Source organism: Amblyomma mixtum, chromosome 2 (assembly GCF_055824585.1).
Source record: "Amblyomma mixtum isolate Tamu chromosome 2, ASM5582458v1, whole genome shotgun sequence".
NCBI classification, from domain to species: domain Eukaryota; kingdom Metazoa; phylum Arthropoda; class Arachnida; order Ixodida; family Ixodidae; genus Amblyomma; species Amblyomma mixtum.
This window is the reverse complement of record NC_143013.1, coordinates 79,557,194-79,584,529: the sequence shown is the minus strand read 5'-3', so window position 1 is coordinate 79,584,529 and position 27,336 is coordinate 79,557,194. Positions and strand designations below refer to the sequence as shown.

The 27,336-nt window shown below is 48.3% G+C and overlaps 1 protein-coding gene across 1 annotated transcript in view; it reads right to left on the bottom strand.

Moving 5' to 3' along the window:
* Window positions 1-26,863, bottom strand: part of LOC149359849 (aquaporin AQPAe.a-like) — a 167,869-nt gene extending 141,006 nt beyond the window's left edge. The window contains exon 1 of the mRNA XM_089571958.1: window positions 26,224-26,863. Coding sequence (XP_089428084.1) covers window positions 26,224-26,654 — 431 coding nt within the window. The 5' untranslated portion in view covers window positions 26,655-26,863. The remainder of the gene's footprint in view (window positions 1-26,223) is intronic.
* Between the last annotated feature and the right edge of the window lie 473 nt (window positions 26,864-27,336).

Sequence of the window (27,336 nt, the reverse complement as noted above, 5' to 3'; positions counted from 1 at the left end):
CACTACCGTGAAGTGTTACTGCGCTGCGATTTTCTCTCTCTCTCTCTTTTCTTTTTTTTTTCTACAGGAATAGCCGCACGAATTCGATGGGTGCCGCGTTCGGGTGCCAGGAAAAAGTCTGCAAGTTCTATTTTGCCTTCGAAATCCGCATTTAGATAGAAGAGAAAAAGAAAGAATAGCCTTGTAGCCTTGTATAGAATAGCCTGTGAGAGCCCCAGATGGTCAAAATTGTACGGGAGCCCTCAATTACGCCTTACTTCCTGGCGCACAACGATGTTTGGCCCGGAAAAACGCTTTAACCAATTAGTTGGTTATTTTCTCAGCACTGCTTACAAATCGCGGTTGGGTTTTAAAGAGGCACGCAATTCTTTGTCGTGATCGATTGTGGTCCCTCCCGAGTGCTGAGCGTATACAGCGAAGCTTGATAGCTTTATGGCAGTGTCTTTACCAATACGCTGAAAACGTTTAACGCATCCACCGCTAGATTTCTGGACATCCCTGCCCAGTGGGCACTGGAATTTCCTTGGACGTCCCACGGACGACGTAAACGTCCGCAGGACATCCAAAAGAGTTCAGTGCTCATTGGGTGCCGTTCGCCATCCGACACTCGATCCTCAATAATTCGAACCCCCGTTAGAAGAAAGTCATGGAACATGGATTTTTACGCGATGGAAGGGCCTGGAACAAAACTTGAAGATTAAATTCTCCGCCGTGTAATAAATATACGAGTAATGCAATAAATATATGTGCAATGACTAGAATATTATATGTATACAGTCGAACATCGTTATGAATAAACGGTTTATAACGAGACAGTGCATATAACGAAGGAATGACGGTTCCCCTTGGAAGCTGGGTCAACACGGGCTATAACGAAGATGCGGCTACAACGAAGTAATCACCTGTCCCCTTTAACTTCGTTACAAGGAGGTTCAACAGTAATTTGTTCATTTCGAAACTGTGAACGAATTTTCAACTTTCAACTAAGGACTAGTAGAGGAAGTAGAGGACCAGATAAACGAGGAGCTGTGGTACACCTTATTTGAAACGACGACAGCTCCTTTATGAACGCGCATGTCGACAGCCTGTGACAAGAGTCGTGTACTCGCGCACCATACGCGATCCACTCAAGAGGCGCAGCGTCAGGCCACCGCTCCAGCACTCTGACTGCCCCTATCGTTTGTTTTCTATGAGCTCTTGTTTGCTGCAGCAAAACATATTCCTCGAGCTTCGTACGTAACCAAACAGCTACTACTCAGAAAAACTTTGAGATCACTGCGGCTACCCTCATCGGAGCAATGCGCGAAAGCGAAACGTCCACATACTGTATCGACGTCCTAAGCTGTTCTGACGTCCATGTTTTATATCGACGTCCAAGGCTATTTTGACGTCTAAGTTTATTTTTCGCGTTTAATTAGTTGACTAATTGCACCACATCAACCAATTTTTTCACACGGAAACACTTCATCACATGCTATCTATCACAATCACACTTTCACACATTTATCGTCAGAGAACGACGTAATCGTGCGGACAAAATTTGTGGACACGTTCTGCGGACACTTTTTGCTGATGCGACGCAGCTATATAACGCTTTCGCGTTAATAAACGACACATCAATAACCGGGCAAACGAAGACGGCGGGAGCTATAGTCATAAGACAAAACAGACGCGCCATTCTACTCATAGATGGAAGCACAGGTAGAAGTAGACGGCGTTATGTGGAGCGTACATCCGCCGGTACGGCATTCCGTACCTGTTCCGGATCGTATTGCAGCCACCAGAGTAGGGCGTTGCAGTGCGGCGGAAAGGTAGTCCGTCGGCACAACCAGACAGCGCGAGGCTGCTCTGGCAGGAAGAAACGCGATAGCTGCGCAGAGAGAGACGTTCGCCGCTCGGAGTCCCGCGCAGAGGCGGGTGCAACGCGAAGCGCGGTATCTCGCTCCAGCCCAAACAGCAGCGCCCGACGAACGGGGAGAACACGTCGGCTCTCAAAAAGAACGCAGCTATCCAGCTCCCTATTCTGATTCCTCCTGCGATATACGCTACGTAGGAAGGAGGAAAAAAAAAAGGGACGGTGGCGATTTTAGTAAACAGCGCAGACAACAGGAAAACAAAGAAAAAACGGACGGAAGACGACATAGTGCGTTTCACTATCTGCATCAAACTGCAGCTATTCAGAGTACAGTTTTGACCGCACTTGATCGAATGAATTTATTTCAATGAATTGGCTGAGACGAGTGTCCCTGAAGTCTCTAGGAGCCTTAATCGTTACAGGCTATATTATACAGCTGTCGGACACACTAAATGCTTGAGAAATTATCTACTTCATTAAAGTACCGGCGCTGACTACTTGCGAATGGCACGTTGACAACGAAGGCATCTAGTGCATACGTGAACGAAAGCAACCGCAACTGTAAGCGTTTCTCGATCACAAGACTACAAATGACTTCTCATTAACTCATCCACACTTACGGGCAGCCCATAGTCATGAACACATATGCCAACACAATAGCAAGCTGAGCCTACCCCACTGAAAGGGCGTGCAGCAACCGATAGTTTAAGTAAGACTTGCAATCGGGGCGCGGAGCGCACTGAGGACGCACTCAGGGATATCATGTAGGCCTTCAGGTCCAAGGTCGCGGGTTCGATACCAACCATATTCAGAGAGAGGCAAAATGCGAAGACACCAGTGTACAGAAATTACTATACACGTAAAAAACAAAACGGTAAGCCCAGGTTAGTCGAGTCCACCACTATAGTGTACCTCATAGAACAGTATTCCTTTGACACGTATAAAAATCATTTCTCCTTCGAAGGCACAGTGACTCCAACTGCGCGCCGAGAAAGTGAACTCTGATGAGCTTAAGCTGAACACGTGAACATGCACGCAGTAAAGCAGAAATGGTGCGACACAAGGATGACCATCATCAAGGCTGACAGTATAAGGCACCATCCTTGTGTCGTGTCACTTCTGCGTTTCCCTGTGTGAGTCCATGTGTGCTGTTACTCCCATCAAAATTAAGCACCAAACAGAGTTTCAAACAGCCCGACAAAATAAACTTGGACTCTCGCTCCTTCCGCCACACTGAAAGCGGTCGGGAAAGACTGGCTCCGCGCGGTCGTTTTCACCATGCAGGCCTAGTATATGTTTATTTTCGCCGATCACGCACTAGATGGCGCCAAAGCATGAGGGCAAATGGAAGGTGTCAGCAGAGTCACTCGTTTCTCGGCTCCGTTCTTTCAAGAGCAAGCAAACTAACCTCTTTTCCGAGCTCACTGCAGGAAGAAGAGGAAGAGATGATCAGAGGCCGAAGCCGCAGCCACAGCCACAGCCGGGCCAAGCCGGCGAGTCGACGGGCAACACTCACACACACGGCAGCCGTCACAACTCGTTCGCGCAGAAACCGGCCCCGTTCTCATTCGTCGCGTCCCAACAGCACTAATGCCCGCGGCGGGCAGAATTAGGAAGTGGCCCGGCGCTAATTAAATTTGCAATCTGCCCAGCGCCTGGCGACGAAGCCATTAGGATAACTGCGTCTCTTACGACGAGCGAGCCGCCGGCGCGCTAGCTACTACTAGAATGACGCGACGTCGTGCAGCAACTGCACGGAGCGAGAGACCGCTGCGCGTTCAGTGTCTCGGAACGCCCGACACCAGTTCGCGGTTCCCGGATGCTGGGGGAGGAGGAGGAGCTCGTGATCGTTCTGGTGGCGGCCGCGACAAGTTTGTTTCCTCTGGTCGGAACACGGTTGCGAAAAGGCGCCCTGGGTACGACGCCGCCGACTGCCGCGGTGAAACGATTTGCGCGCTAGAAAACGATTCCTGAAGTCTTTCGCTGTCTAAGCTGTGCACAAACAAAAACCACGCGTAAATGGAGCTTTTAAATCTCATCGCGTGATTCAGGGCGAAATGAAATGCGCGACGGGCACAAACGTTGCTGCAAGTTATTAAGCGTAACGGATCAGGAGAGAGAACCCATAAGCAAAAATCAGTCTGGAATCAATGAATGAATCTTAGGTTACAGGAGCGAAAAAAGACACAAGGCAGAAAGACGGGCCGAAGAATGAATGAACGAATGAATGGTCACCGGTTTCTTGGCAGCACTGTTTAGCCCCGCCCAGTCACAAACGACGCTCCGAAGAGAAACTTACTGCGACCGTAAACTCAGCGTTTCTCGAGTTCTGCATTCTCTACGGTGTAACGACGCAAAAACTGGGCACATTACTTAACTAACCACAACTGCAGAGGTCACACAGTTTGTAACGATAAGGCGGCCCAAGTTAAAGTTTTGCAAGCAGCATTCACGCTCACACTCACAAAAGTCACAGTAAACCTCAATCATATTGATCTGAGGACGGGAAAAATTACCTTTAAAACGGTTATGTCGCAGTGAAACGCGCAAGTCTGAGTGGGCCTTACGTATCATCATCATCGTCAATCAGATGTATGATTATACTGCACGGCTAACACTGTTACGCGAAACACTCCACTGAATCTCATCCAGCTCGCACAACTTTCCACACAAATACACCCACCAAATTACCTATGCCTGCTACTAACCATAGTAGTAGTGGTGGTAGTAGTGGTGGTAGTAGTAGTAGTAGTAGTAGTAGTGGTGGTGGTAGTGGTGGTGGTGGTGGTGGTGGTAGTAGTAGTAGTAGTAGTAGTAGTAGTAGTAGTAGTAGTAGTAGTAGTAGTAGTAGTAGTAGTAGTAGTAGTAGTAGTAGCAATACTAGTAGTAGTAGAAGTAGTAGCAATACTGGTAGTAGTAGTAGAAGTAGTAGCAATACTAGTAGTAGTAGTAGTAATAGTAGTAGTAGTAGTAGTAGTGGTAGTAGTAGTAGTAGCAGTGGCAGAAGTAGTAGCAATACTACTACTACTACTACTACTAGTAGTAGTAGTAGTAGTGTTGTGACAGTAGTAGTAGTAGTAGTAGTAGTGGTAGTAGTAGTAGTAGCAGTGGCAGAAGTAGTAGCAATACTACTACTACTACTACTACTACTACTACTACTACTACTACTACTACTACTACTAGTAGTAGTAGTAGTAGTAGTAGTAGTAGTAGTAGTAGTAGTAGTAGTAGTAGTAGTAGTAGTAGTAGTAGTAGTGTTGTGACAGTGGTGGTTAGCAGTAGTAGCAGAGCACTTCATTTCAGATACCAAATTCAATGCACGAAATGCTCATGGTATTTACTGCTGCGCTCAGACAGCGAGTTATATGTATCGCACATTGCATACGTTGTGTCTACCTTGCAATTGCAAGTACAATTTCAGAAAATGCGTTTTTCTCTTTAATTGCGCCTTCTTTTACACGTCTTAACGCTTTACTGTGAAAGCGCAACTTGTCTACACCCGTAGCAGTACTTTGCTGCCAACCTGCTTCCATGATCCGCAGATACATTCGACTCATTCGAACTCGATCGGGACTGGCAATTTGTATGAATTACCTGGAGCTCGAATTAAGGGGTTCACGCTTAATACATTTAATATCGACAGGACTAAAGCGCTCACGCTTAATACATATTTAACATCGACGGGTCTAAAGCGGTCAGTTGGAGTAAACCGGAGGTTCTCATTAAGCCAGTTCAAAGGAACGAGCATTTAATGTGTACAATTAACCAGGAATAATCAGGCACGCGTACGTATTTAGCCCTGAGAGAATTACCAGACTGCGTTTAATTTCACGCATTTAGTTGAAGCCACGTTTGGTTTAATTTAAATGCAAACCAGTCCTACTGTAGCCACTTAGGAAGCATTAGATTTACATTGCTTTTTTTTTCTAATGAGGAGGACAGAATACGCTCTTGCCGAACTTATTCCTAAAGAAAACTTGCCGAAAAAGAGCCTCCGCACGCGTGATTTAACCCAAAACGACCAGGTCACCCATGCGTAGGAGCCAGCGCACATTTTAATTGCAAATGTTCCTGGCTGACCCCATGCGTTCGGAAACTGCAACGACCAGGAGAAAAAAAAAAAAGCAGGCAAAGAGTCACCTCACCAAGCGTGGATTCAGCGGGCACGTTGGGGCGCTTAGCCTGTATGGCAATATGTAAATCAGCTAGAGCAGCCGAATCCCCTCGTTGGTGCATACGTCACAGGCGAACGGGAGCCAATTACACAAAAGCATTTGTAACGGGGGGGGAACCAAACGGATTGCACCTCGCTGTTGTACACTCTAAACAAAAAGGATTAAAAAGGGAGTAAGCACTCCTTTAGCGCACCCCCCCCCCCCCCCCCCCTTTTGTAAAAAGGAGTGCAGCTTACTTCATTTTTACTCCCATTTAGGCGTATTCGTGTATCGAGTGTGTCTAAGGCGGTTTTGTAAACGCTGTCTTTTTTTAACACTAGGCATAACAATAAACATGTATATTAAATTTTGCTCGTTGCGTTGTCCTTAATTTATTGAAATATTGAAGTATACCTGCGCTTAAAAGACACGGACTGAAAGATAGAGACACACACACACAGCGCTGGACTTACAACTGAATTTTTTATTCGGGAAACACTGCTCTTTATGCACACCAGCAGCTGGTGTGCATAAGAAGATGGTGAAGATGGTGTTATGCACACCATCTTCCATCATCATCTTTCATCTTCCATTTTACCAGCTGCTGGTGTGCATAAAGAGCAGTGTTTCCCGAATAAAAAATTCAGTTGTAAGTCCAGCGCTGTGTGAGTGTGTCTCTATCTTTCAGTCCATGGAGGAAGGAAAGAACTGAGGAGAGGCCGTGACGTCACTTTTTGTGAAGCCGCCCGCAACCGGAAGTTGGCTCGGCTCTCCTCACTATCTTCCTTCACCGAGCTACGGGGCGGGGATCGCGCGCGACTCGCAAGCGCTTCGCAAAAGAAAGGTATAAAAAAAACCGCGCCGCTCGCCGCTACACTCCTACACCTCCCTCCCCACAACACGCACCTAGACACAGACCGGCGCACAGGTGCGGTGAACCTTTTCCGACGCCAAGCGAAGAAAGACGACATTGCGCGCCGCTTATAGTTCAGCTCACCATCCTCTTCGGGCTACCGTACACCCGCCGTGTAGCCTTCGAAACGCAGCTCAGCATCGCCGAGAGCGGCTTCATGTTTCTGTGCTGTTTGGTGAGGTGCGAAAGTTCGCTGATCAAAACAATCAACGCTTCTTCGCGTGCCGAAGCGCGGTTCCGGAGTGCCACCTTTTCGCGAGATTCATTTCAATGCATCGATCGCTCCGCGTAACGACACCAAGTTTGACGAACAAAATATCAAATGAGCGGTTATTTGCTGCATTTAAAAGCAATCTTATATGCGTGCGTAACTTCACGACGCCAGGCATGTAGACTTTAACACGCAAGGCCGAACACACCGTGCCGAAAGACCGTACACCGCCACCGCGAAACACTCGGGCCCCTAGCAACAACGACGCTAATGACGCCGTACGCCGTTGCTAGTGGCCCGAGTTTTCTTAGCAACAACGACAACGTTGCTAGTGGCCCGACTTTTTAAGCCTAAATTTTGACGTCACTTCCGCCACATTCTTGCCAATGCATTGGGAATACGAAGGGCCTCTCCTTAGTTTTCCTTCCTCCATGTTTCAGTCCGTGTCTTTTAAGCGCAGGTATACTTCAATATGGTAAACCAACTCGCCCAACAAACCACTCTGCTAATCCTTAATTTAAGCTGAACTTTTTTGGTTAGCCTCATAGAATAACGGAAAGTTGGGCTAGTTGGATTGGACTATACATCATAGCGTTAAACAACGAAGATAAGGGAGAAGAGGACAAGATAACGCCTGTCCTCTTCTCCCTTGTCTTCATTGTTTAGCGCTATGATGTATAGTAGTTATAACCTCCACGTTTCTGCCCTGTGAGTGAGTACCGGTAAGATGCAGGCTGTCGTATACTTTTCTCTTGAGGGATATTGGTAAGCTGCCATTCATGATCTGAGGGAACCTGCCATATGCGCTCCATCCCCCCCCCCCCCCCCCCCCCCCTCAATTTTTCTAGTTATTTCCTTCCCACAATCAAGATCAGAGGCCACTATACTTGCCCTAAGAAGACGTATTCCCATACCACTTCTAGCATGATAGGTGTGACGTTAAGACAACGGAAGCAGGCAGAATGGGTGGGGGAACGAACGCGTGCTGATGAAATCATAGTCGAAATCAAGAGGAAGAAATGGGCAGCATGTAATGCGGCAGCAAGATATGGGCTTGGACATAATATCTAATGCAAGGTAAGGTAGCCGGTGGTCCTTGAGGCTAACGGAGTTGATTCCAAGAGAAAGCAAACGTAGCAGGGGGCGACAGAAAGTTAGGCGGGCGGATGAGATAAAGAAGTTTGCTGGGATACGGTGGCCGCAGCTGGCTTAGGGCAGGGTTAATTGGAGAGACTTGGGAGAGGTTTTTGCCCTGCAGAGGGCGCAGTCAGGATTCTGCTGATGATGATGATAAAATTTTGTACCCGTGCGATTTCTTTTTCATCGTGAAAATTAGGAAACGAGACTAAACGCGATAATGAGAGATTCTGACATTTGGTAAATTAGGCGCTGTGGTGAGACGTCCTATGAGGCGCATAATGCCTATATGCCTCCGTACTACTACCTAGTTGTGCTGTCCTGTACATAAAAGTAGGCCCAGTATTTTATCCCTTTACCATACCTCCCACTCCACAGGCCAAACTGTATATCAGGTTCAGCTCGAGTGCTTCGTTTAACCCCGTTACCTACCTCCAACGTGCAAGACTTGTGGACCAAGGCCCACATCAACGTTCTGCCTGAAAAATTTCAACAGAATGCAGCGCAGAGATACATTGGAAGTCTCTTGCGAAAAACAAGAGAAGCAGAAAAAATGTTCTAGAGATATCAGCGACTACGCGCGATTAATCCAAGGCATTGTTTCATAAATTGTGCAATCGAACCGTACCGAAGGAGGGGGGGGGGAGGGGACTTTTCAATTCAATTTTGTCTATATGCATCGGAACGCTGTGTCCCGTTCTTAAAAGAGCCCTTTTAGCTCGGCAATTTCCTGCGTATGAAAAAAAAAACAAAGAAGAAAGCGTCAATTTATGCGGTATTCTGTGAATGGCGGAGGCCTGCAATGACGTCTTTCTAGGTACACATACAAAAAGTTAAGATTCAAGGACCCCCCCTCATGGACCTCCGCTGAAGTCAATTCAAACCAGGAATAGAGAGTCTCCTCTTCGCGGAAAACAGCCCACTCTTGCTCTTCTCGCAACGAAGGCCAACAAGCAGTTCGCCAAACGCAGTGGCAATGCTCTGGAGGATCGGGGGAGAAAAAAACGAAGACAAACAAATCGAGGAAGGAGACCTTGTTCCCCGCAATCAGGCAGCATCGGACCGATATCACGTCGCCTCCGTTTCCTCGTGGGCTGCTTTTTCTTTCTTTCCTGCCTTTCGTCTTTACATTTATTTCTTCTTTCTATTACGTTATTTTTAGCCCCAGTCGAAGGGAAGTTCGGCAAAAAGTACCCCTTTCACGCCCAAGAGGAACCAGTGAACGGGAAAAGGCGCGTGATAAGAAGAAAGGGAGGACGGCTCAATTGCCTCCGCCGCTTCCCTTGAGGTCTCGCTGCATGATTTCCACGGTGACTTATTTATTTTGATGACAACTCTTGGGCCCACCTTCCCGTCCCGAAGAGTGTCCCGAAAGCTGGCGAATTATATCCATCTGCCGTTGGTTTTGCTTTTGCTGACGAAAGGAAACTTCACTTTCTGCCGAACACTTCATTCGCGGGACAAGGAGCCGTTTATGTAATTCTACGCTGCGCACCTTATGCCTGTCTTTTTGTTTGGAAGGAAGAAATGAGGAAGGCGAATAGAGGGCGCTTCGAACGCTACCCGGAATGCGAAGAAATGAAGGACGACTTTAAGAATATAATTAGCGATTCATTTGCACTTTTTTTTGTCTAAAGCTGTATTTATCTTCGAAGACAAAGCCGAAGGCAATTAAAGATTTTCGTAAATCTCCATTAATAATACGTCATATTAATTCCACGCTTCCAAAACATACGCTAGATTGTCTCACAAAAACCCTGCATATAATTTGGCGATAGACTTAGAAATCGTGTTTGTGGTTTCCTTGCAGGTTTAATTCAGTATGGCCGCTAATTCCTGGTAAGAAGCTATGGCCTACGACAAGCAAACAAAGCGCAATAGACCTCCTTAACACACCCCACTGGAATGCTGACTAATTTCATCAGACACTGTGTGCCAGAACACGGACTGCCACAGTTAATCCCAACGATCGATCACGTTGCATATTCACTAAAGTATTCAAAATAGACACTTTAGTCGAAGAAAGCTCCCTACAAGCAGTTATCGCCTACCTTGTATTACGAGAAGTGTTCCCTCCAAAAGAAAGAGAAAAAAAAACGGGAAGATAGAACGAACAAAACAGAGGACGAAAAGATAGAAGGAACAAAACAGAGGACGAAAAGAAGTGAAGAAGGAACGAAAGAAGAAGAAAGGAAGAGACCCGAGGCAGGCATCCGGCGCGTAGTTGCAGCGTCGACGCCCCGACCGGGTTGGCGAGCAATGCAGCGAACGCGCGCATCATAAATCTGGGCCGCGCAGGTGCCACTTGTAGGAGGAGGCCTCGTCGCCAGTCGATGCGAACCCGGCGCGCCTCAAATCCTCTCTGTGGCTGACAGTCGGCGGCGTCCAAGAGCGGCTGGCTTCTTCCACGCTTTCGGCCCGTCAAGTGTTGACCCTGCCTGCATCGGGCCGGCCGCTCCAATGCTATGTATGTACAAGCGACCTCTTTCCACCTGTGGGCGAGGCTGGAAGGTTCTTGATTTGTTGCTGCGCAGCCTTTGAGAGAGGCGAAGACGGCCGACGGAGTGCGCGCGCGTGTGTGGACGAGTTCGCGTGCCTCGTAGTCACACACAGAAGATTGCTAGCATCAACACGACGTGATGAAAGTTTGCGGTCCGAATTTGCTCCGCTAGGCGTGAATCGTTTTTCTTGTTTCTTCTTTTTTGTGTCGGGGTCTTTTCGTGGGACTACTCACCACACCCTGTTTTTCTGTTCTGTGAAAGAGTCCCACGGTTATTGTGTGCGGTCGATGGCCTTCAGGTCGTCTTTCAGACCGCGAAAGCAGAGTTTTCATTAGTACGAATGCGCGTTGGGAGAGATGTCTGGAATACATCGGAGCACATGCTGTGTGAATTATATTTAATGAATCGAATTATTTGATGGACGGATTGCTTGAATGGTTATCAAACACGACGTCGAGAAAGGTCCCAGAAGAGGCGCACAGTATAGCGCATACAGTGTAGTTATGGCATTAGCGCAGCGCACATTCACATATGAGTATGAGCACAAAATTACGCGCAACTAACGCAAATGCAATCAGCAATCATTTTGATAACAAGGTAATGCAGATGGTAATGTATATATATTGTAAGGCGATATGCACACCATGATCTCATAAAAAGAAGGAGCGGCATGATTACCGAGAAGGCCATAAATAAAGTTTAGGTTTACGTTAGAATAAGTCACGCCGGGTGTTTGGGGGGGGGGGGGGGGGGGGGTATATGGTTGGTGCAACCAGAGCGTTTTTGACGTGCCTCCAAGACTACGTATGCAGGCTATCAGTTGTAGTAGCGTTGGAATATAAACATTCTAAAATGCTTGCCAGGAGCTCTTCACTAAAAACAAAAAAAGAGATCGGGCACAAAATGCGTGCTATTCGGTCATCAGCTGACAGGCCAACTTCGCTGTCAATTACTCGCCATGTTCGACTTCCTTTCTTGTCAAGCGGCTGGTATATGTTGGTCAGGGAGTAAAACAAAACGACCTCGAAATATGGGGGCTGGCTGCTGAGGATCCATTATTAAGATGAACATATGAGAGCACTTGCCCGTACGGGTCCGTGCTGTCCATTTCTCGCCAATCTGTTGCATCTTCTTCGTTGAGCTCATCGTACAATGTAAAGCTCAGCGCATGCACGCCACAATACAGAGATTCGAGTTACGAACTGGAAACAAATCAAACGTGAGCAAAAAAAAACTAAAGTTGCGTAATTACTGAAATAAAGAAGTGGATATGTTCGTTCGTACCCACTGAAAAATGGATAAATAAGCGGCAAAGATTGGGACCGGTCTATAAAACGATACGGACAGTCTTACAGTCCGAGGAGTGTCCTTTAGTGAGCACACCGGAGCAGAGGACGAGTGGGGAAACACGGTGTTGCGTTCTCCGGTAAGCTCAGACAGTGATGGATAGTGACGAATGACCCTATTTACTTTGCCGAAGCGGACTTCCTGTTTGAGACTTACGGTTGCAAACGACCGTATTTGTAGGCGCTTGGCGTAGCGCCCAGGAGCAGATTTAAGCCTTTTCTGCACCATCGGCGAGTAGATTTCGAGAAATGCATTCATAATTGAAAAAATATGACAAAACCCGCCCCCACTGACCACCAATTAACCCTGTTGTCCTGCGCCAGGTTCGACCACCCTACCTGCAAACTTAATCTCTGTGTGCTCACACGACTCTATGCTTCCTTTACAGTCCACTCAGTCATCCCCATTAGATGCCCCGCCCATGTACTTTTTTTTAAATTTCAGGTAGGCTATAATTAATCTCGTTTGTTTCCTTAACCCGCCCTGCTCTCTTCTTGCCTCAATTAACGTCACTCCTACCCTTTTCTTCTCGATAGCTCACTGCATAGTCCGCAATTGGACATCAAACCTCCTCAGGTAGGAACACCGTGCTCGCAATATACTAAATGCGTTACTGCAATAGTGCGCAATTCGGACCTCGACAACTCAGGTGCACTAGGTAGTATGTACCCACTGCCATTCCAATGCTTGCAGAATTATGAAACAATAAATGAATTATGAATCTAGCCATATGCTATCAACGAGTTATTTCTGCGTGACAGCTTTGTGGCGCTGAGCACTCTTGACGCCTGATGTTGGAAAGCACGCGTATGTGAACACCTGAGCATTTATTTCATGCATTTTCACTGCACACATCAAAAGAGTTCCTACACGAAGACAGCATATCAGAAGGGCGACTTCCCTCCGTGCTCTGCCCTACAAAATGCGTGCACCATGCTGGAACCTACAGACAGGCGGCGTAACCAGTCACGTGCCGAATCGGCACACAGAACGTCGCGCGCTTTAATTTAGCGACACGACTTGGAGATTGCGGATTTGCTTCTCCAATAAAGAATTTGCCTTGTACTTTTCCTTCCAGCATGCACACAATACACGTCAGTGCTAAAGAAAACGAGGCAATACGAAGCCTTCTGAACCTCATTATAACGAAATGGTTTATAACGAAATGATAGATATAACGAAGAAATGACGGTTCCCATTTGAAAGCTCGGTCAACACAGTCTACAACGAAGCTACGGCTATAACGAAGTAATTGCCAGCCCCCTTCAACTTCATTACAACGAGGTTCAACGTTAATAAAAGAAAGAAAAGCCAATCCGTTAAGATAATAAACAAAGCTAGCTCAATAAAAAACAGAGCACGTTATTGAAGAGTTTAGAAGACAACGCCGTTCCATTCATACGCAGTTGCGCAGTCAACATCGGAAAAACAAAACGATGAGGGAAAGGGCGCAGCGCCGCACTTTTAAACGACGGCTCACACATACAGGCAGACTTCCAGGAAGCAGGTGATACAAATAAAAAGAGATAAATAACAGAACGAACAAAAGGAAGTTACTGGGAAGGCGCGATCCGGCCTTATTCCGCAATGCGGATTAAATATTTAAGCGCCGGCAGCCAGACGCGGCGGAATCCGGTGTCGAACGTCGAAGGAGGTTCAACGAGAGCAAAAAAAAAAAAAAAAAGAATGAAAAATTAAGCAAAGCGGCGTCTAAGTTGAGGAAAGAAATCTGCGTTGGAGATCAAACGCACATGCGCAGCGTTGCACCGTCCCGACGCGTACCGTCGTGCATAAAGCAAAGCGGTGAAGACACCCTCTCAGCTCGATGCGTAGATACAGCGCCCAGGTAAAAGCAAAGGCACGACTGGTTTCCGAAAGGCGCCCGCCGTGCTTCCTGTTTCTCCGGTTATGGCGCGACGTATCGCGGACGGCGCGGCCTTAATACCTCCGCAGGCGTTCAAAGTGAAACTTAGAAAAAGTAAAGATCAATGAAACCTGTATAGAATTTTTTTCAAAGCCGCGAGAGAAGTGTAAAAAGGCAGAAAGGCGGAGAGAATAAGATGACAGCTCCAGCTGGCTTCCGCTCCCTTATAGAATAAAAACGCAGGTTTAGGGATGAAAAACATTAAACAAAAAAAAGACAGCGCCTCTACGTTTGTGTGTTTCGAACTCTCGCTATGGTATGGGAGGAGGCGCTACCGTGAGGCTCGCCCTACAAACGTCGCTTCTGGGCTTAGCGCCAGACCTGTCGCCTGTCGCATTTGCATAACATGTTGCAACAGCGAAGCTCCCGAGATGGCGCTCCATCTTCTTGTCTTTGTTTTTTTTTCGTTGAATTTCCCCGATCGTTTTGGTCGAATCGAAACTTTCCTGGTTCCCTCTTCGCTTCAAGCCACGTGATTCCATTCCTGTTCGCCGCAGAGTGACGGTGTTGTATCGAGCTTTGTTCTCGTTTGAACGGCGCGAAAAATCTTGCGGAGTCGCGAATGCCTACGGCGAGAAGTAGAATTTCACCGAGTCGCTCGGAAAGCCGTGACGTGTCCCCGCTTTCTGCCTATTGCGCTGAATTTTTTACTGTTTCGCCTCCTGGGCTGTTCCTGTCAGGGGTGCGATGTATGTTACACACGTCCCCTCTTCCGGAGCTTGGAAATTTGTTTTTGGTCGCTCTAGTACCGCATTTTATTCTACATCTTGCCTCACCCGATTTGTCAAACGAGCTTGAAAAATAAAACAACACTATAGCGCGCCGCTGCATGTAAATAAGGTCGCTTCTGGACATTTAGAATTTCATTGAAACTAAAATTTGTACGAGTTACGTGGAATTCACATTAAGCAGAGCTTTTTCGAACACTTGGTGTTGGTGATACCCAAGCATCGGTTCGAATAAACCGAAAGTTTGAGCTAAGCGAGCTAGAATTACATATAAAAGTTAAAATACAGGAACGAAATTGTGACTGACTCTCGAATTGTGCCACATGGAAGAGTACAAAGTATGTGTACTGCGGTATGATTCGTGCCTCTCATTTAATGCGTTGTGAAAGCAAACATTGGGTACGCCGCGAAAGATGCCGAACAAGCACTGGACACAATCTACACCTGAAATTGTCGCTCCGAAACAACTACACGGCTAGGCTGAGCGCACAACCGAGGCACGCTCCTTTAAATGAAATTCCGCCTTTTGTGGTCATCAGATGTACGTCGAAAGTGCACCACATTGATCTTTCCTGTTTGACATTGCGCTGAAATGCGCAACCGACTGGAAAAAAAAAAATCGTCGGTTCTACGACGAAGACGCAGCAGCAACAACAAAAACTAGCCCTGTACAGCTTTCTTAACATCCTTGGTTTCTTTCCTTGTTTTCATATATTCGTTAAGTGGATTTTAACAACCGTGAAATCAAGAGAGATACGTGAAACGCACGGAAGCAGCGAATATTCAAAGACGCAGTGTTGGATTACCTACGAGCGCAGTCAATGAATAAAATACGTATCACGACACATATGCCTTATTGCTGGTCACATTTCACAGCAAGGACAAGATAACACTAGGAGCTAAAGTAAATAGGATTGCATCCAGTCGGATTTCTTAACAAACCAAATCGGATCTCCGGCGTTGCGGAAACGCCGAAACCAACTACCTAACCACTGCGACGAGGAAAATCGGGGCTATAGTGCTGAGGACAAAGACAGAATGACTTAAAAGGTGAAAAAAAAAGTCAAATAGAAAAGAAATCCCAATAGAAAGAAATCTAATGCGAGCGGAATATTCGCGAAGGAAGGAGCATATAATGCCTTCGTACAGAACGTATACAGTGAGAGAATCGTCCGGATCTAGCTAGGAAGAGGCATTTGGGCCAAGGCAGAAAACAACCCACTATTGGAAGAAGAAGACTTCCCAGCGCGAACACCCCGAGCTGAACCCATCGTTGCTTATAGCGACAGTGAGGGGCGTCGCGAGGTATGTTCTTGCCTCCCCCCCTTTCTTGCTGGCTCTCTCTCCTTGCCATATTTGTTCTCAGTGTACCGAGCGAAAGAGCTACACTACTGAGAAGGCGGAGAACTTGAACTGAAAAACTTTCTCTTGCTTGCGCATTTCGCGAACGGTGGAGATTTCGAGTGACTGAAGCATGACACCTCGGGGTTTTAAGACTCAGCGCGCTGTCACTAGCGCCAGCGTTTCGGATAACGTTCTTTTGGCTGATGACATGCAATGATCCGTACCGCGTATTTCGGTAGCAGACAGAAAAAAGAAGAGGGAGGGGGGGGGGGGGGGTGTGGGGGGGGGGGGGGGGCGAAAAAGGCACACAGGTTGTTCCTACAAAATGCCTTTTTTATTTTTATTCTGAGCCGCTTTTGTAAAGGCACAGAGGGAGTGAGAAAGAGAAGAAACTTCTTATCGCTGCCCGCGGTCAACGTGGAAATGTACTTACATGCATGGCTTAACCATATTGAATTAAGTGTCACTCTTTAATTATTCTGATTGGCATTAACGGCAATCAAGGTCATAGTACCTGTTATTCGTTGTCAGTTAAAAATTTCAGACGACAAAGTCGAGTGCGACTGAAGTTAGTTGTCCGCATTCGCCTTGAATCCCTGCTCTAGTGAAAAATCCTAGCCGGATACAACTCAAGACTGAAGTTTCTTTACACCCTTTCAGCCAATCGCGTTGGCCGATTCTCATGGGCCTCCCAGCGTGAAAATAAGATGAAAGGGGATAGTCTGCTCCCTCCATGGTGGGGGATAAAGTTGAGGATACAGTCCCCATCCTGCATTGTTACTACGCCACTCCCTGCATTGTCACGCTAGCAGATTCTTGATAATCGTCCGACGCCACTGGCTGGAAGGAGATCCTTTGACGGGGGAAAGACGCTTAGTTTTTTCTTGAGCTGTACTCGACTATATAGCACGCGCTTTTATGGCTTCTTTGATAGCATTGGCTGCAGCGCGGAACCAACGTTACACTCTTAATGCGGAATACGCCTATATGAGAGTAAAACGGAAGTAAGCTCTCTTTTATATATAGGAGTGCACTAGACAGCATACTCCCTTTTTACTCCTTTTTACTCCGTACGGGAGCCGCGGTTTAAAGCACACCGCCATTGTTTAACACACACACTTTCGCGTTTAGAGCGGGTCACTAAGCACAACTATATCGAACTCTTTTCCTTAAACAAATATCAAATGTTCGGTAACCTTGCGTCTCTGCTGAAAGCGATTCGGCGGTAGAAGACGAACATTTGGAGCTGAAATGAATCTGTTTTTACTGTCCTTGACTTATGCTCATGATATTTATTATGACATGGTGACAATTGAAAACTCTACCACCATCATTTGAAGCAGATGACACTATGGTCTAGCCTCATGAATTAGCACACTAAAGAGCAATGACGTCATTGCAGTTTCCTTGCGAAACTAGAGATAGCGGGCTCGTAGCAGCGTTAAAACTGGCAGCTCAAAATGGGGCCCTATTCATATTCCCTTCCATGAAATAGACATCAAGAGCGACGCCTGTATTAACTTTTTTAGCCTTTTCTAGCTTATAAAATATTTTTTTTTCTGTTTAGATGAAACTAGCCTGTTCGCAATTCAAAATCAATCGATATCGAAATTCGTCCTTAGCGTCCGCTTTTAAATTTCAAACGACAAAGTCAACTTCGACCAAAGCCGCGTCGGAACGCGCGAATGTGTACGCCTCGTTCGACGACGAGGTAACCACGCATAATAACGCGGCGCCTCTTTCCATCTACCTCTCTTGCACAGCATGCAATTAAGGAAGACACCGAGCAGCGCAGCGCGCCACCACCATCACCTCGCCCGCTGCCACTTCCGTATAGCTGCGGACAGAAGCCACGCGCGCGAGGGCCTCCCGCGATTGAAAGAATTTAATTACTTCCTCCTCTCCCTTTTTCTCTCTCCACCTCGAAAGAGATCGTTTAGCGAGTAAAGCGCGCACGCGCCGTGCGCGCGTGCCGTAGCTGTAGACGGTGACGGTCATTTAAAGCGATGACACCGATACCACCGGCGCCTATAATTGGCGCCATCGATGGAACGGCGGACGCGTTCATCTTGCCTGTAATGCGAAGAGGGGCGATTCTACGCGCCCCGGTCGAACTGGGGATGGGAAGGAGAGGTGGAAAGAGGGGGAGGGAGATAGCTTCGGATGTGAGGCGGCCCGGTCCTCTTCCGCTTTAACTTATTTCCGGAGCGCGTTAATAGCGCCGATCTTTCGGGCGACCCCCTCCCCCCCCCCCCCCCCTCCCCGCGGATACCATTCAGTACAACCCGTGACGGGGAAGCGAGCGTCCTTCTGATAGTCTTTAATGGAGAGGAAGCGTGCAAAGGCTTCAGCGGAGGAAACAAAGTACCCCCCCCCCCCCCCTGCGTCAAGCGAGTGAACGGGGAGATTGAATGATTAAAGTTTAGCTTGTGGGCTTACTTTCTTTTTTAATTCCCCTCGGCGAGAAAGTAACGCTATGAATCGTCGGAAGTGAGGAACGTGTGTAGCTTTTATAAGTTTTTAAGTCAGCAAATTAAGCCGTACATTAAAAATGCGTTCCTGAAGCAGAAAACAACACATCGTGTCGTATTTAAAGTGTCTTCCTTGTTCCTTCTCTCTCGCGCCGCGCGACACGTTTTGTTTTTGGTCATCGTCCAACTATAGCCCGACGGAAAGAATTTCGAACAAGCAGCTTATTGTTCCCACTGCCACGCATAAAAATACCCTTAGGCATGCGAATGGTCTCCCGAGAAGCAGTTCATACGCAGTTACCGACGTGGTACATGATTCTCGAGCGCAAATGCCTACAGTTTATGGTATGTCGGATTTAACTCATCGTAGTTGCGCGTGGGCTGTAACTTTAATTAACGCCGTACTGGCAGGGAGTTCCGGATTAATTGCGATTGCTTGACGTCCCCCTAACGCGCACTAACATCACTCAGCGCACAGGGGCTTTGGCATTTCGCCTTCACGGAAATAACCCGGGATTCTATTCCTCTACCTTAGGTCCACCAGCCGATCGCCACACCCGTGGGAAATTTAACGCGTTAAAAAATTCGGTATGAGTTGCGCCTTGTGCAGGGCAAATTATCGAAAGAAGCCGAAGCGAATTTATGAAGCGAAGCTTCAGCTTTGTCTCAAAGGCCAAGGACAGCTTAGTGAAAGAGCAAGGCGAGGTGACTTTCACCTCTTTCTCAAAGCGTTTCATCTCAGAGAAGCCATGCACCGGGCGAGCGAGAGGAAAAATTTATTCGTTTTCACTGCACGTCGAACCCCTTACCTCCCGCGTAGGCACTTCCCGTATAGGCACTTCCCGTATAGGCACTTCCCGTATAGGCACTTCTTGTATAGGCACTTCTTGTATAGACATGTCCAGCACTCCTGATTTATCCATTCTCCAGAGCAAAGCAAAAAGGGAGGGCCACAACGGAACAATCTGCAGCAATCGGCAACTTAGGTTAGAGAAGAAACCTCTTCCATAAGAACAGAAATTTCTGTCAGCGTGAAAAAACCGCCGACATGCTGTTTTGCGGTGAGGAAGGCGTTCCGGATGAGGAAGTCCCGAGAAGAGAATTGGAACCGAATAAAAACTACATCAGCATTCGAAAAATCTGCAAAGCGCGTCGTGAAATTTCATGCTGCAATACTTCGTATCCCATACGACCAGTACCCGGAGGATAAGAAAGACCGGGAGTTGTACAACAAAGCACAAACAGTGCAGCGTCTCCCATTTGTCATATTCGAGCCTTCCGTACACCGACCACGAAACATCGTTCCGTCTTTCTCTTCGGAGACCCCGCAGAAAGAAAGGCCTCGCTTGATGCCATCTGTAACGTGCTTTCAGGCAGACTCGTTGAAAACGTGTTTTGCATTGAAAGACCGCGGGGAAAGCCTCTTGTATTCGCAAGGCGGGAGGGAATCAAACTTGCGCACCCAGAATAAAAATGTCGAGTTCGCATGAAAAGGGGAAAAACAAACTAACGGGGGTCAAAGCAACAAAGCAGGCAGGAACCTTCCGTTGTGCATAGGCTAATACTGGACGCCCAGTAACATCTCTTCCCCCATCCCTCCGGCCCTGCTCAAGCTTTGAAAGAGATGGAGCCATTCGCCAAGGAGGAACACTGTTCGAACCATTTGTTTTCAAAGGCTTTCTTCGGGCCTCGAGGGAAATTACCCGCTGCTGCTTGCGGAAAGATGCCCGGCCTCGAAGGAGAATAAATTTCACTCGGTGCTTCACTCGACGTTCGCTTCTTTTCTCTCCTTTGATTCTATACCATCTCGCGTACGCGTTGCAAGACGCCAGGGGGCCAAAACCACAGCGCGCGGACAGCAAACAAGAAGGAGGTTTCTCAGACTTCAATATGATGTGGCTGCTAGATGCTTCGTTCAATAACCTGAAGGAATCCGTGATTGAATGAACTCCCCGAGGATATATATACATGTTCAGGGGACGCGAGATGCAGAACTTTTGACGGTGAAGGACGACGCATCGCTAGAGGCCGAGCAAAGTTGCGAGGGAAACAGCTTTCTGGGTTTGGGGCACTGAAGTCGGCGTCCCGTGACGCGGGGGAAAACTACCTTGTTTGAGCCTTAATGACTTTCACAGTGTACGTTTTGTTGGGTAAGGCGTAGTTGTCTGCGCGTGAACTCGCAATATTCCGTTAACTCGACTTGCGTAGTAGTTCTTGTCGCACGTTTCTCTGAGTTCAGACTTGGTGAGCATGGCTTTCGTTTTGTCTCAAAACGAAACTATGGCGGGAAATAACAAGCGCCGACCAATCGATAGACACAAACAAAAGAGACGTTTCGGCTCCGCTACGGGAGCCTTGCTCACTGTGAAAGGGAGAATGAAGTGAGGCTTCATTTTAAATGCTTCATGGTGTGACGTAAGCAGCGCGTGTAGAAAGACATCCATACTGTGGATGTTTTACCCCGCCATCTAAAGCGATGTAATGCGGCCCTGGAGCTGTGGAAGTTGAAATGACCAAAGCACGCCTGGACGACTAGGCAGCTCTCGTTCTCATCGCCAGGAGGTCGGCAGAAGCCTCCAGAGCCATGGAGTGAGGGCCCATCCACGTGCGCTCCAGCCACCATACTCTTCATTACACGTTTACTCACTCACTCATACACTCTATGGAATCATTTCTAAGCAAGTGAGTAAAAAAAAAAAAACAAATCTAAATTAAACTAGAATCGAAACCAATACAAAATAAACGAGACAAGTAAAATCTTTTGTTGCTAATTCCTGTTTTTCGAGCGATCACTTGATTCCAATGTATTCAACGCTAGAGGAAACTGAGTTTTTCATGCTGACGCCGCTTGCACGTTGCATAGCAATGACGGACAAAAATGACATGCGAACAATTTATACGCGCAAAGCACACGCCCTTCGTTTAGATTTATTAATTCGTGCGATTTATTTACAAGGTAGTAATGAAAGATGGGAGCCGTTGAAAAAGTGCACTAGACAACGACTAGAGAAAGCCCTGGGGGTTTCTCAGGTTGAGATGCCCAGCATATCACTGTCCATGGGAAACCAGTCGACGCATGCTATTGGCATAGATGTCTCCGGAAGCTTTGTCGGCTACCATGAGCCGACAAAGCTCATGGTAGCCCCTGCCCGTGTCTTCTCTGAACCCATGCTAGAGTTTGCTCCGCGATGTGTAGGGACGCGACCGCTCGTGAGGCGCGAGGGCACTGACCCCCCTTCCAACGCGGAGAGGGGACGGTAAGTTCACCCATTGTTGTCGATCAGGAGAAAGTCAAAGGACCGTGGTGGGCGCACGACACACTTTCACTGTAACAGCACCTGTGCAGCCCGTCTCCCGCAACCGGGAGCGAGGAACTCTCTTTCCGCTAGCGCGCGATGGTCGCCTTTTGTAATTGCCGGAGACGAAAAGGGGTACAAGATGCGGCGCCATTCGACACGCCATTTCCTCGGTCAAGGACGCTTGTACATGTGTGTGCGCGCCTGTGTGTGCGTGTGTGAGAGTGTGCGCGAGCCGACCAGGCGGCAGGTGCCCGAAAGGGGATTCCGTGGCCGTCCCCTCGCGACCGTCCCTGAACCGGGCGGCAGGCTTTCCGGGAATTCTACTATCCAAGGTCGGAGAAGCGGGAGCAGCGGCAGAAGAGGGAGAAAGGAGGACTCGGCTCGGCATCGAAGGGACAGTGCTTTGTGAGACGCCCGAAGGGACAGTGCTTTGTGAGACGCCAAACGGAAAGGCCGTGCTTCCTATCTCTCTGTAAAGTTTTCTTCTTTTACCATTCGGCCAATTAAACCAGTTGTTAAGTTTTACCGGAGTTCCTTCATTGTGAACGAAACTAACGAACGCGTACGTAGAGCACATACCCTCTAAAGTACAATAACTAACAGTAATCGCAGCCAGATTCGCCGAATGCCGCGAAGCGACCCCGCAACAGAACCATGTTTGTTGTCGTCCTGCAGCAGGCGACTTCACCAGGCAGCCCCGCCAACCGTGCTGACGTTCTTCGAGTTGCTGAGCGACCCGGCTACACAGAAGTGCCCCACCGTGAGGCTGTCTACTGCCCAGGTGCGCAAGGCAGGTGGCGTCGCTTGCAGGGGAACTTTCTAACAAAAGTAGCTGGAAGTGGGCTTCCTTCTTTCTCTCAGGGGACGCATTCTGATAGGCCCCAGTCCTCTGAATGCAAACTGACTACTAGGTAGCAGCGAAAAATGGATGGATGAACCCTGTAAGTCGGGCGGTGGCTCAAGCCACCTAGCCATGACTCTTGAAATTTCACTTTTCTGTCTTGATTGTAGCTACCAATCAGATAACCTTCGCTTGGATGCTTCTACCCGCTTAAAATATATTCTTCCTTCACTGTCCTCAAATCCCAATGCTTTGAATAAATCAATCTGTAGCAACATAGCATAGTGGGCGAGTTGGTATTGCATCTTTAAAGAACGAAACAGCGCAACTAAAACGAAGCACCAAGAAAAAGAGAGACACGAACACGCGCTGACTTACAACTGACTGTTTTAATCGGAAAAGCACATATAAATAATCTCTAATCGCTGCGTCACAGCCTCACGTCGTCATCGCAAACCACTAACATAAAAAGAACGGAAAACCATTAGCGAAAAGTAAGCACCTACAGGCTCCCACGCTTTTCCAACAGATATATCTCGCGCTTAGACAAGGCCATCGAAGTGCTGCTCACACATGAGTCAACTTATGTGCAGATATGATACGCCTCTACTACTTCCCGTACTAGTTGCTCTTTATGGCGATACAGCACAACAGTGTTGTCAAAGTACGGAGTGCATAGGCAGGATTTGCAATGTGCAGCCAGTTTTGACGACCCGGAGCCACGCAAAGAATTTGAACGCCTTTTGTAACACGCTAATTCTTTGCGTGGCTCCGGGTCGTCAAAACTGGCTGCACATTGCAAATCCTGCCTATGCACTCCGTACTTTGACAACACTGTTGTGCTGTATCGCCATAAAGACCAACTAGTACGGGAAGTAGTAGAGGCGTATCATATCTGCACTGAAGTTGACTCATGTGTGAGCAGCACTTCGATGGCCTTGTCTAAGCGCGAGATATATCTGTTGGAAAAGCGTGGGAGCCTGTGGGTGCTTACTTTTCGCCAATGGTTTTCCGTTCTTTTTATGTTAGTGGTTTGAGATGACGACGTGAGGCTGTGGCGGAGCGATTAGAGATTATTTATATGTGGTTTTCCGATTAAAACAGTCAGTTTTAAGTCAGCGCGCGTGCTCGTGTCTCTCTTTTTCTTGGTCCTTCGTTTTAGTTGCGCTGTTTCGTTCTTTAAAGAATAAATCAATCCCGCTGCTTTCAACTACAGGGTGAAGCTCTTGACAGAAAAGTATCAAGTGTTCAGTCGTTTCCCCCTCCTCCTTTCCACACGCATTGCATAACGTGTCCATCTCGTGGTACCTGACCCGACGCATCTTAGTACTCAAAACTCCCGTCCTGGCCTGAACAAGCCTGAACAACAGAGAGCTTTCTCTACAATTATCGTAGATATTTTCTTTGGCAGTTTCCTGCTTGAACGCTCTGTATGTTCCCAGTGCCGATATCGCCAGCATCCCTGCTTTGCACAGAGCCCTCTCTGTTTTTAACCGATAATTGCTGATTTGCCCCCCAACTGCTCTCCAGATATTTTCTTGTCAGTTTTCTAGTTCGTTTTCTCCATTTTATGTCGTCATTCCTCATGTACAAGTAGCTGAAAACTTTCCTAGTCCACTTCTTTTAAACCGTTTCTCTCAATCGCTCTTCAAATTTTATCTTACTGCTAGCTTCTCTGCTCTAGAATGACGGACATCCCATATCACTCTGTACCTACTGATTTGCTCTATGCCATACACCGAAAATTGCGCCTCCTTGCGTCAGTGTATACCAAACTCGAAACGGAATGAGTAGTCTTTTCCGGGCATACTTGAAAATGGCTGTGGCTTAGCTTGGTTAAGCCCGGTAATTGCGAATGCAATATCCGTAGCTACGCCATGGTTCAGTTGGTAGTGTAGCTGGTGGTGATGCTTGTGGTGATGCATCGGTTATACAATCCAATCCAGTATGCAAATATGGTAGCTACCGGCCTCGCTACGCGATGGGCTGAAAGTGCAACTAGTATTGCTTTCGCAATAAAAAAATCCCTCCTGGGAAATATAACGTATCTTACAACATAAGAGCTTTAAAGTTCTAGCGGCCCTGGAAGAAGAACGTACACGTATGCGCAGTTTCTGAGGTGTTGATACGCTGGGCTCAAAGCGCGGCTTTACGATAAAGTAGCAATTTCTTTGTGTCCATCTCCCAAGGCTATGGCAAAGAAAAAAAAAAAAAACCCGTAGCCACTAATTGGCTATGAGCCAGCGCCGACTACAGCTTTCTGTAAGGCAGCAAAACATCGCCCCCACCGTTTCCCAAGTCTCGGTATCCGAAGAGCATTGCTCGAAAGCTTCCCAGACTCGTATCCACATGCCTCGCGGCGATGAGTTCCGATTGCAGCCAGATCTTATCGGATCGCGAGACGGGCCGAAGCTTGTCGAGGAGCAGCTGAACACACACAACACCCTTCTCCTATTCACGGCACTGCGTCGCGTACGCTTATCGCCAGGATTTATCGCAAGCCGCCGCTGCAAAACGCACGGGATCCCCCAGAAGCCGTCAACCCTCGCAGCCCATCGTGGCCGGGCGGCCTTGGCTTTGCAGTTTCGAAGCGTTCTTTTTACAAGCACGCGAATCACACTGTTGCAGCACAGCCAGGCTGATTAAATTTCAATGCGCGCGCACCGGTGTTATCGTCGCGTCTTTGAAGCAAATAAACCCCTCGGGGACAAAATCAAACTGCCTTCAAAAGAAACCCGTTGCAGGATCTGTCGGTGGGAAACTGCATATTCATTTTTTCTTTCTCGACAAACCTTTCGTCGGGCTGTCCATTTCAAGGTTTGCAGCTAAGTGGCCTGAGACGCTTGGCAATCCGTTGGACAGGCAAGTTTGCAACAGCCAGGTGGAATACCGCAATGGCTCCAATTTGCGTGATCATAAGCAGTACTGGAGACTGCAGTTACAGTAGAGAAGTCCTGGCCGCTCATCTGGCTTCGCACAAAGAGCATCTCTCCTCCTCACCTAATTGCGAAGCCACTATTTTGCTACTGCGAACCAGCGCGTGGCCAGCAAACAAAAAACTATCCTTTCCTTATCATCAGGTAACATTGGGGATCCGACACTCTTGGAATACTAAACGCGCGCACTAAGCAGCCAGTTCCGTAGCACGCTAAAATAAAATGCGTGCTTATTGCTAGTATCCACGAAAGTGGACGTTGGTGTAGATGTCAGCCTCCTTGTCATTTGGAATAAGCAGAATAGATGGAATGGTCTAGAATTAGTCAAAGTTCTCAAAACGACGAAGTTACTAATATATACTAAATGGGACACGTAGCAGCTGGATGGTTCGCTAGTAAGCCAGCTTAAATCCAAAACACGTCTACGAGAGCATGCCGACAGCTGATTGCTGCACGCAGCACGTGCATTGACAGCAAAGCGCCTCGCACGTCTTTCGCGAGCAGTGTCCAGGACAGGACACCGCACCAAGATCGACGTCCAGGAGGAGGACCAAGCACTCACCCGTAGAGTAGCGCCGCTCCCGCGATGGCTCCGCCGCACTGGGCCGTCACGTAGAGTAGCGTCCTGAGGGAACTCACTTTGCGCGTGGCGAACGTGGCCAGCGTGACGGCCGGGTTCATGTGCGCGCCCGATATGTGGCCGTAGCACTGCACCAGGGTGGCGGCCGCCGCGCCGGCCGTCAGCGCGATGCCCAGCACCGAGGGCTCGGCGAACCCGGGCCACGACACGTGCGCGCCGCACACGAGGAACACGTAGAAGAAGGTGGCCAGGCACTCGCCGATCACGGCGCGCCACAGCTCCAGGCTGCGAATCTCGGCACGCAGTGAGCGCCGCTTGTAGGAAGAAGGCGTGGAGGTGCAGCGGCCCGCCGAGTCCAGCCGTCCCAGCAGCTGGAGGAACAGCGACTCGAGGCTGACCGCGGTCGCCGCCATGGTCTTCGTTCCTCCGAGAGCGCACCGCTCCTCTTCAGGAGGTCCTCAGCCCACCATCCATGGTCGTCGACAATGGGCACCGTTATCCAAGGGGCGGGCCCATCACGGACGCTAATCGCAGCTGCTGCACGCGCTGTCGGCCCGCGCGGGACGACCGGTCGAAGACATCGTCGCTGGGGAGCGGTTTCGGAGTGAACGTGCTCGCCGACGTCGCGGACGCGGAGTGCACCCGGCGCGGCCTTGCTCAAGCGCGCGCTCAAGGAGAGAGGAGGAAAGAGATGAGGAAGAGGAGGAGAGAGAAGAGAGGCGAGAAAGAAAGGCGCGGCGCGCGCGCGCGCGCGCGCGCGCCAGTCGGTGCTTTCTTTTTTGCGCGTTGTGCAGCTCGAACGGAGAGGGGCTGTTCCCCAGTTCGGGTCCCGGCAGATTACCCTTCGCTTCATTTTATTTGTTGCCGATAGCGTTGCCTGTTGGCTCATCTCCGGTTTGCCGCGTAGCAAGTGCGCGCGGAAACATTAAATATAGGACTACGGGTTTTTTACTTTTTTTTTTGCTTATTCATGCCGCACACGGTGAAGGTGCGTTGCTTTTGTCAGTGGCTCAGAGCTCCACGCTCTTTCGCTAAGCCTAACTAGAATAAAGTGCGAGAAATTTTGAGCTCGCTGCTTTGCAGAGTAGCCGATCT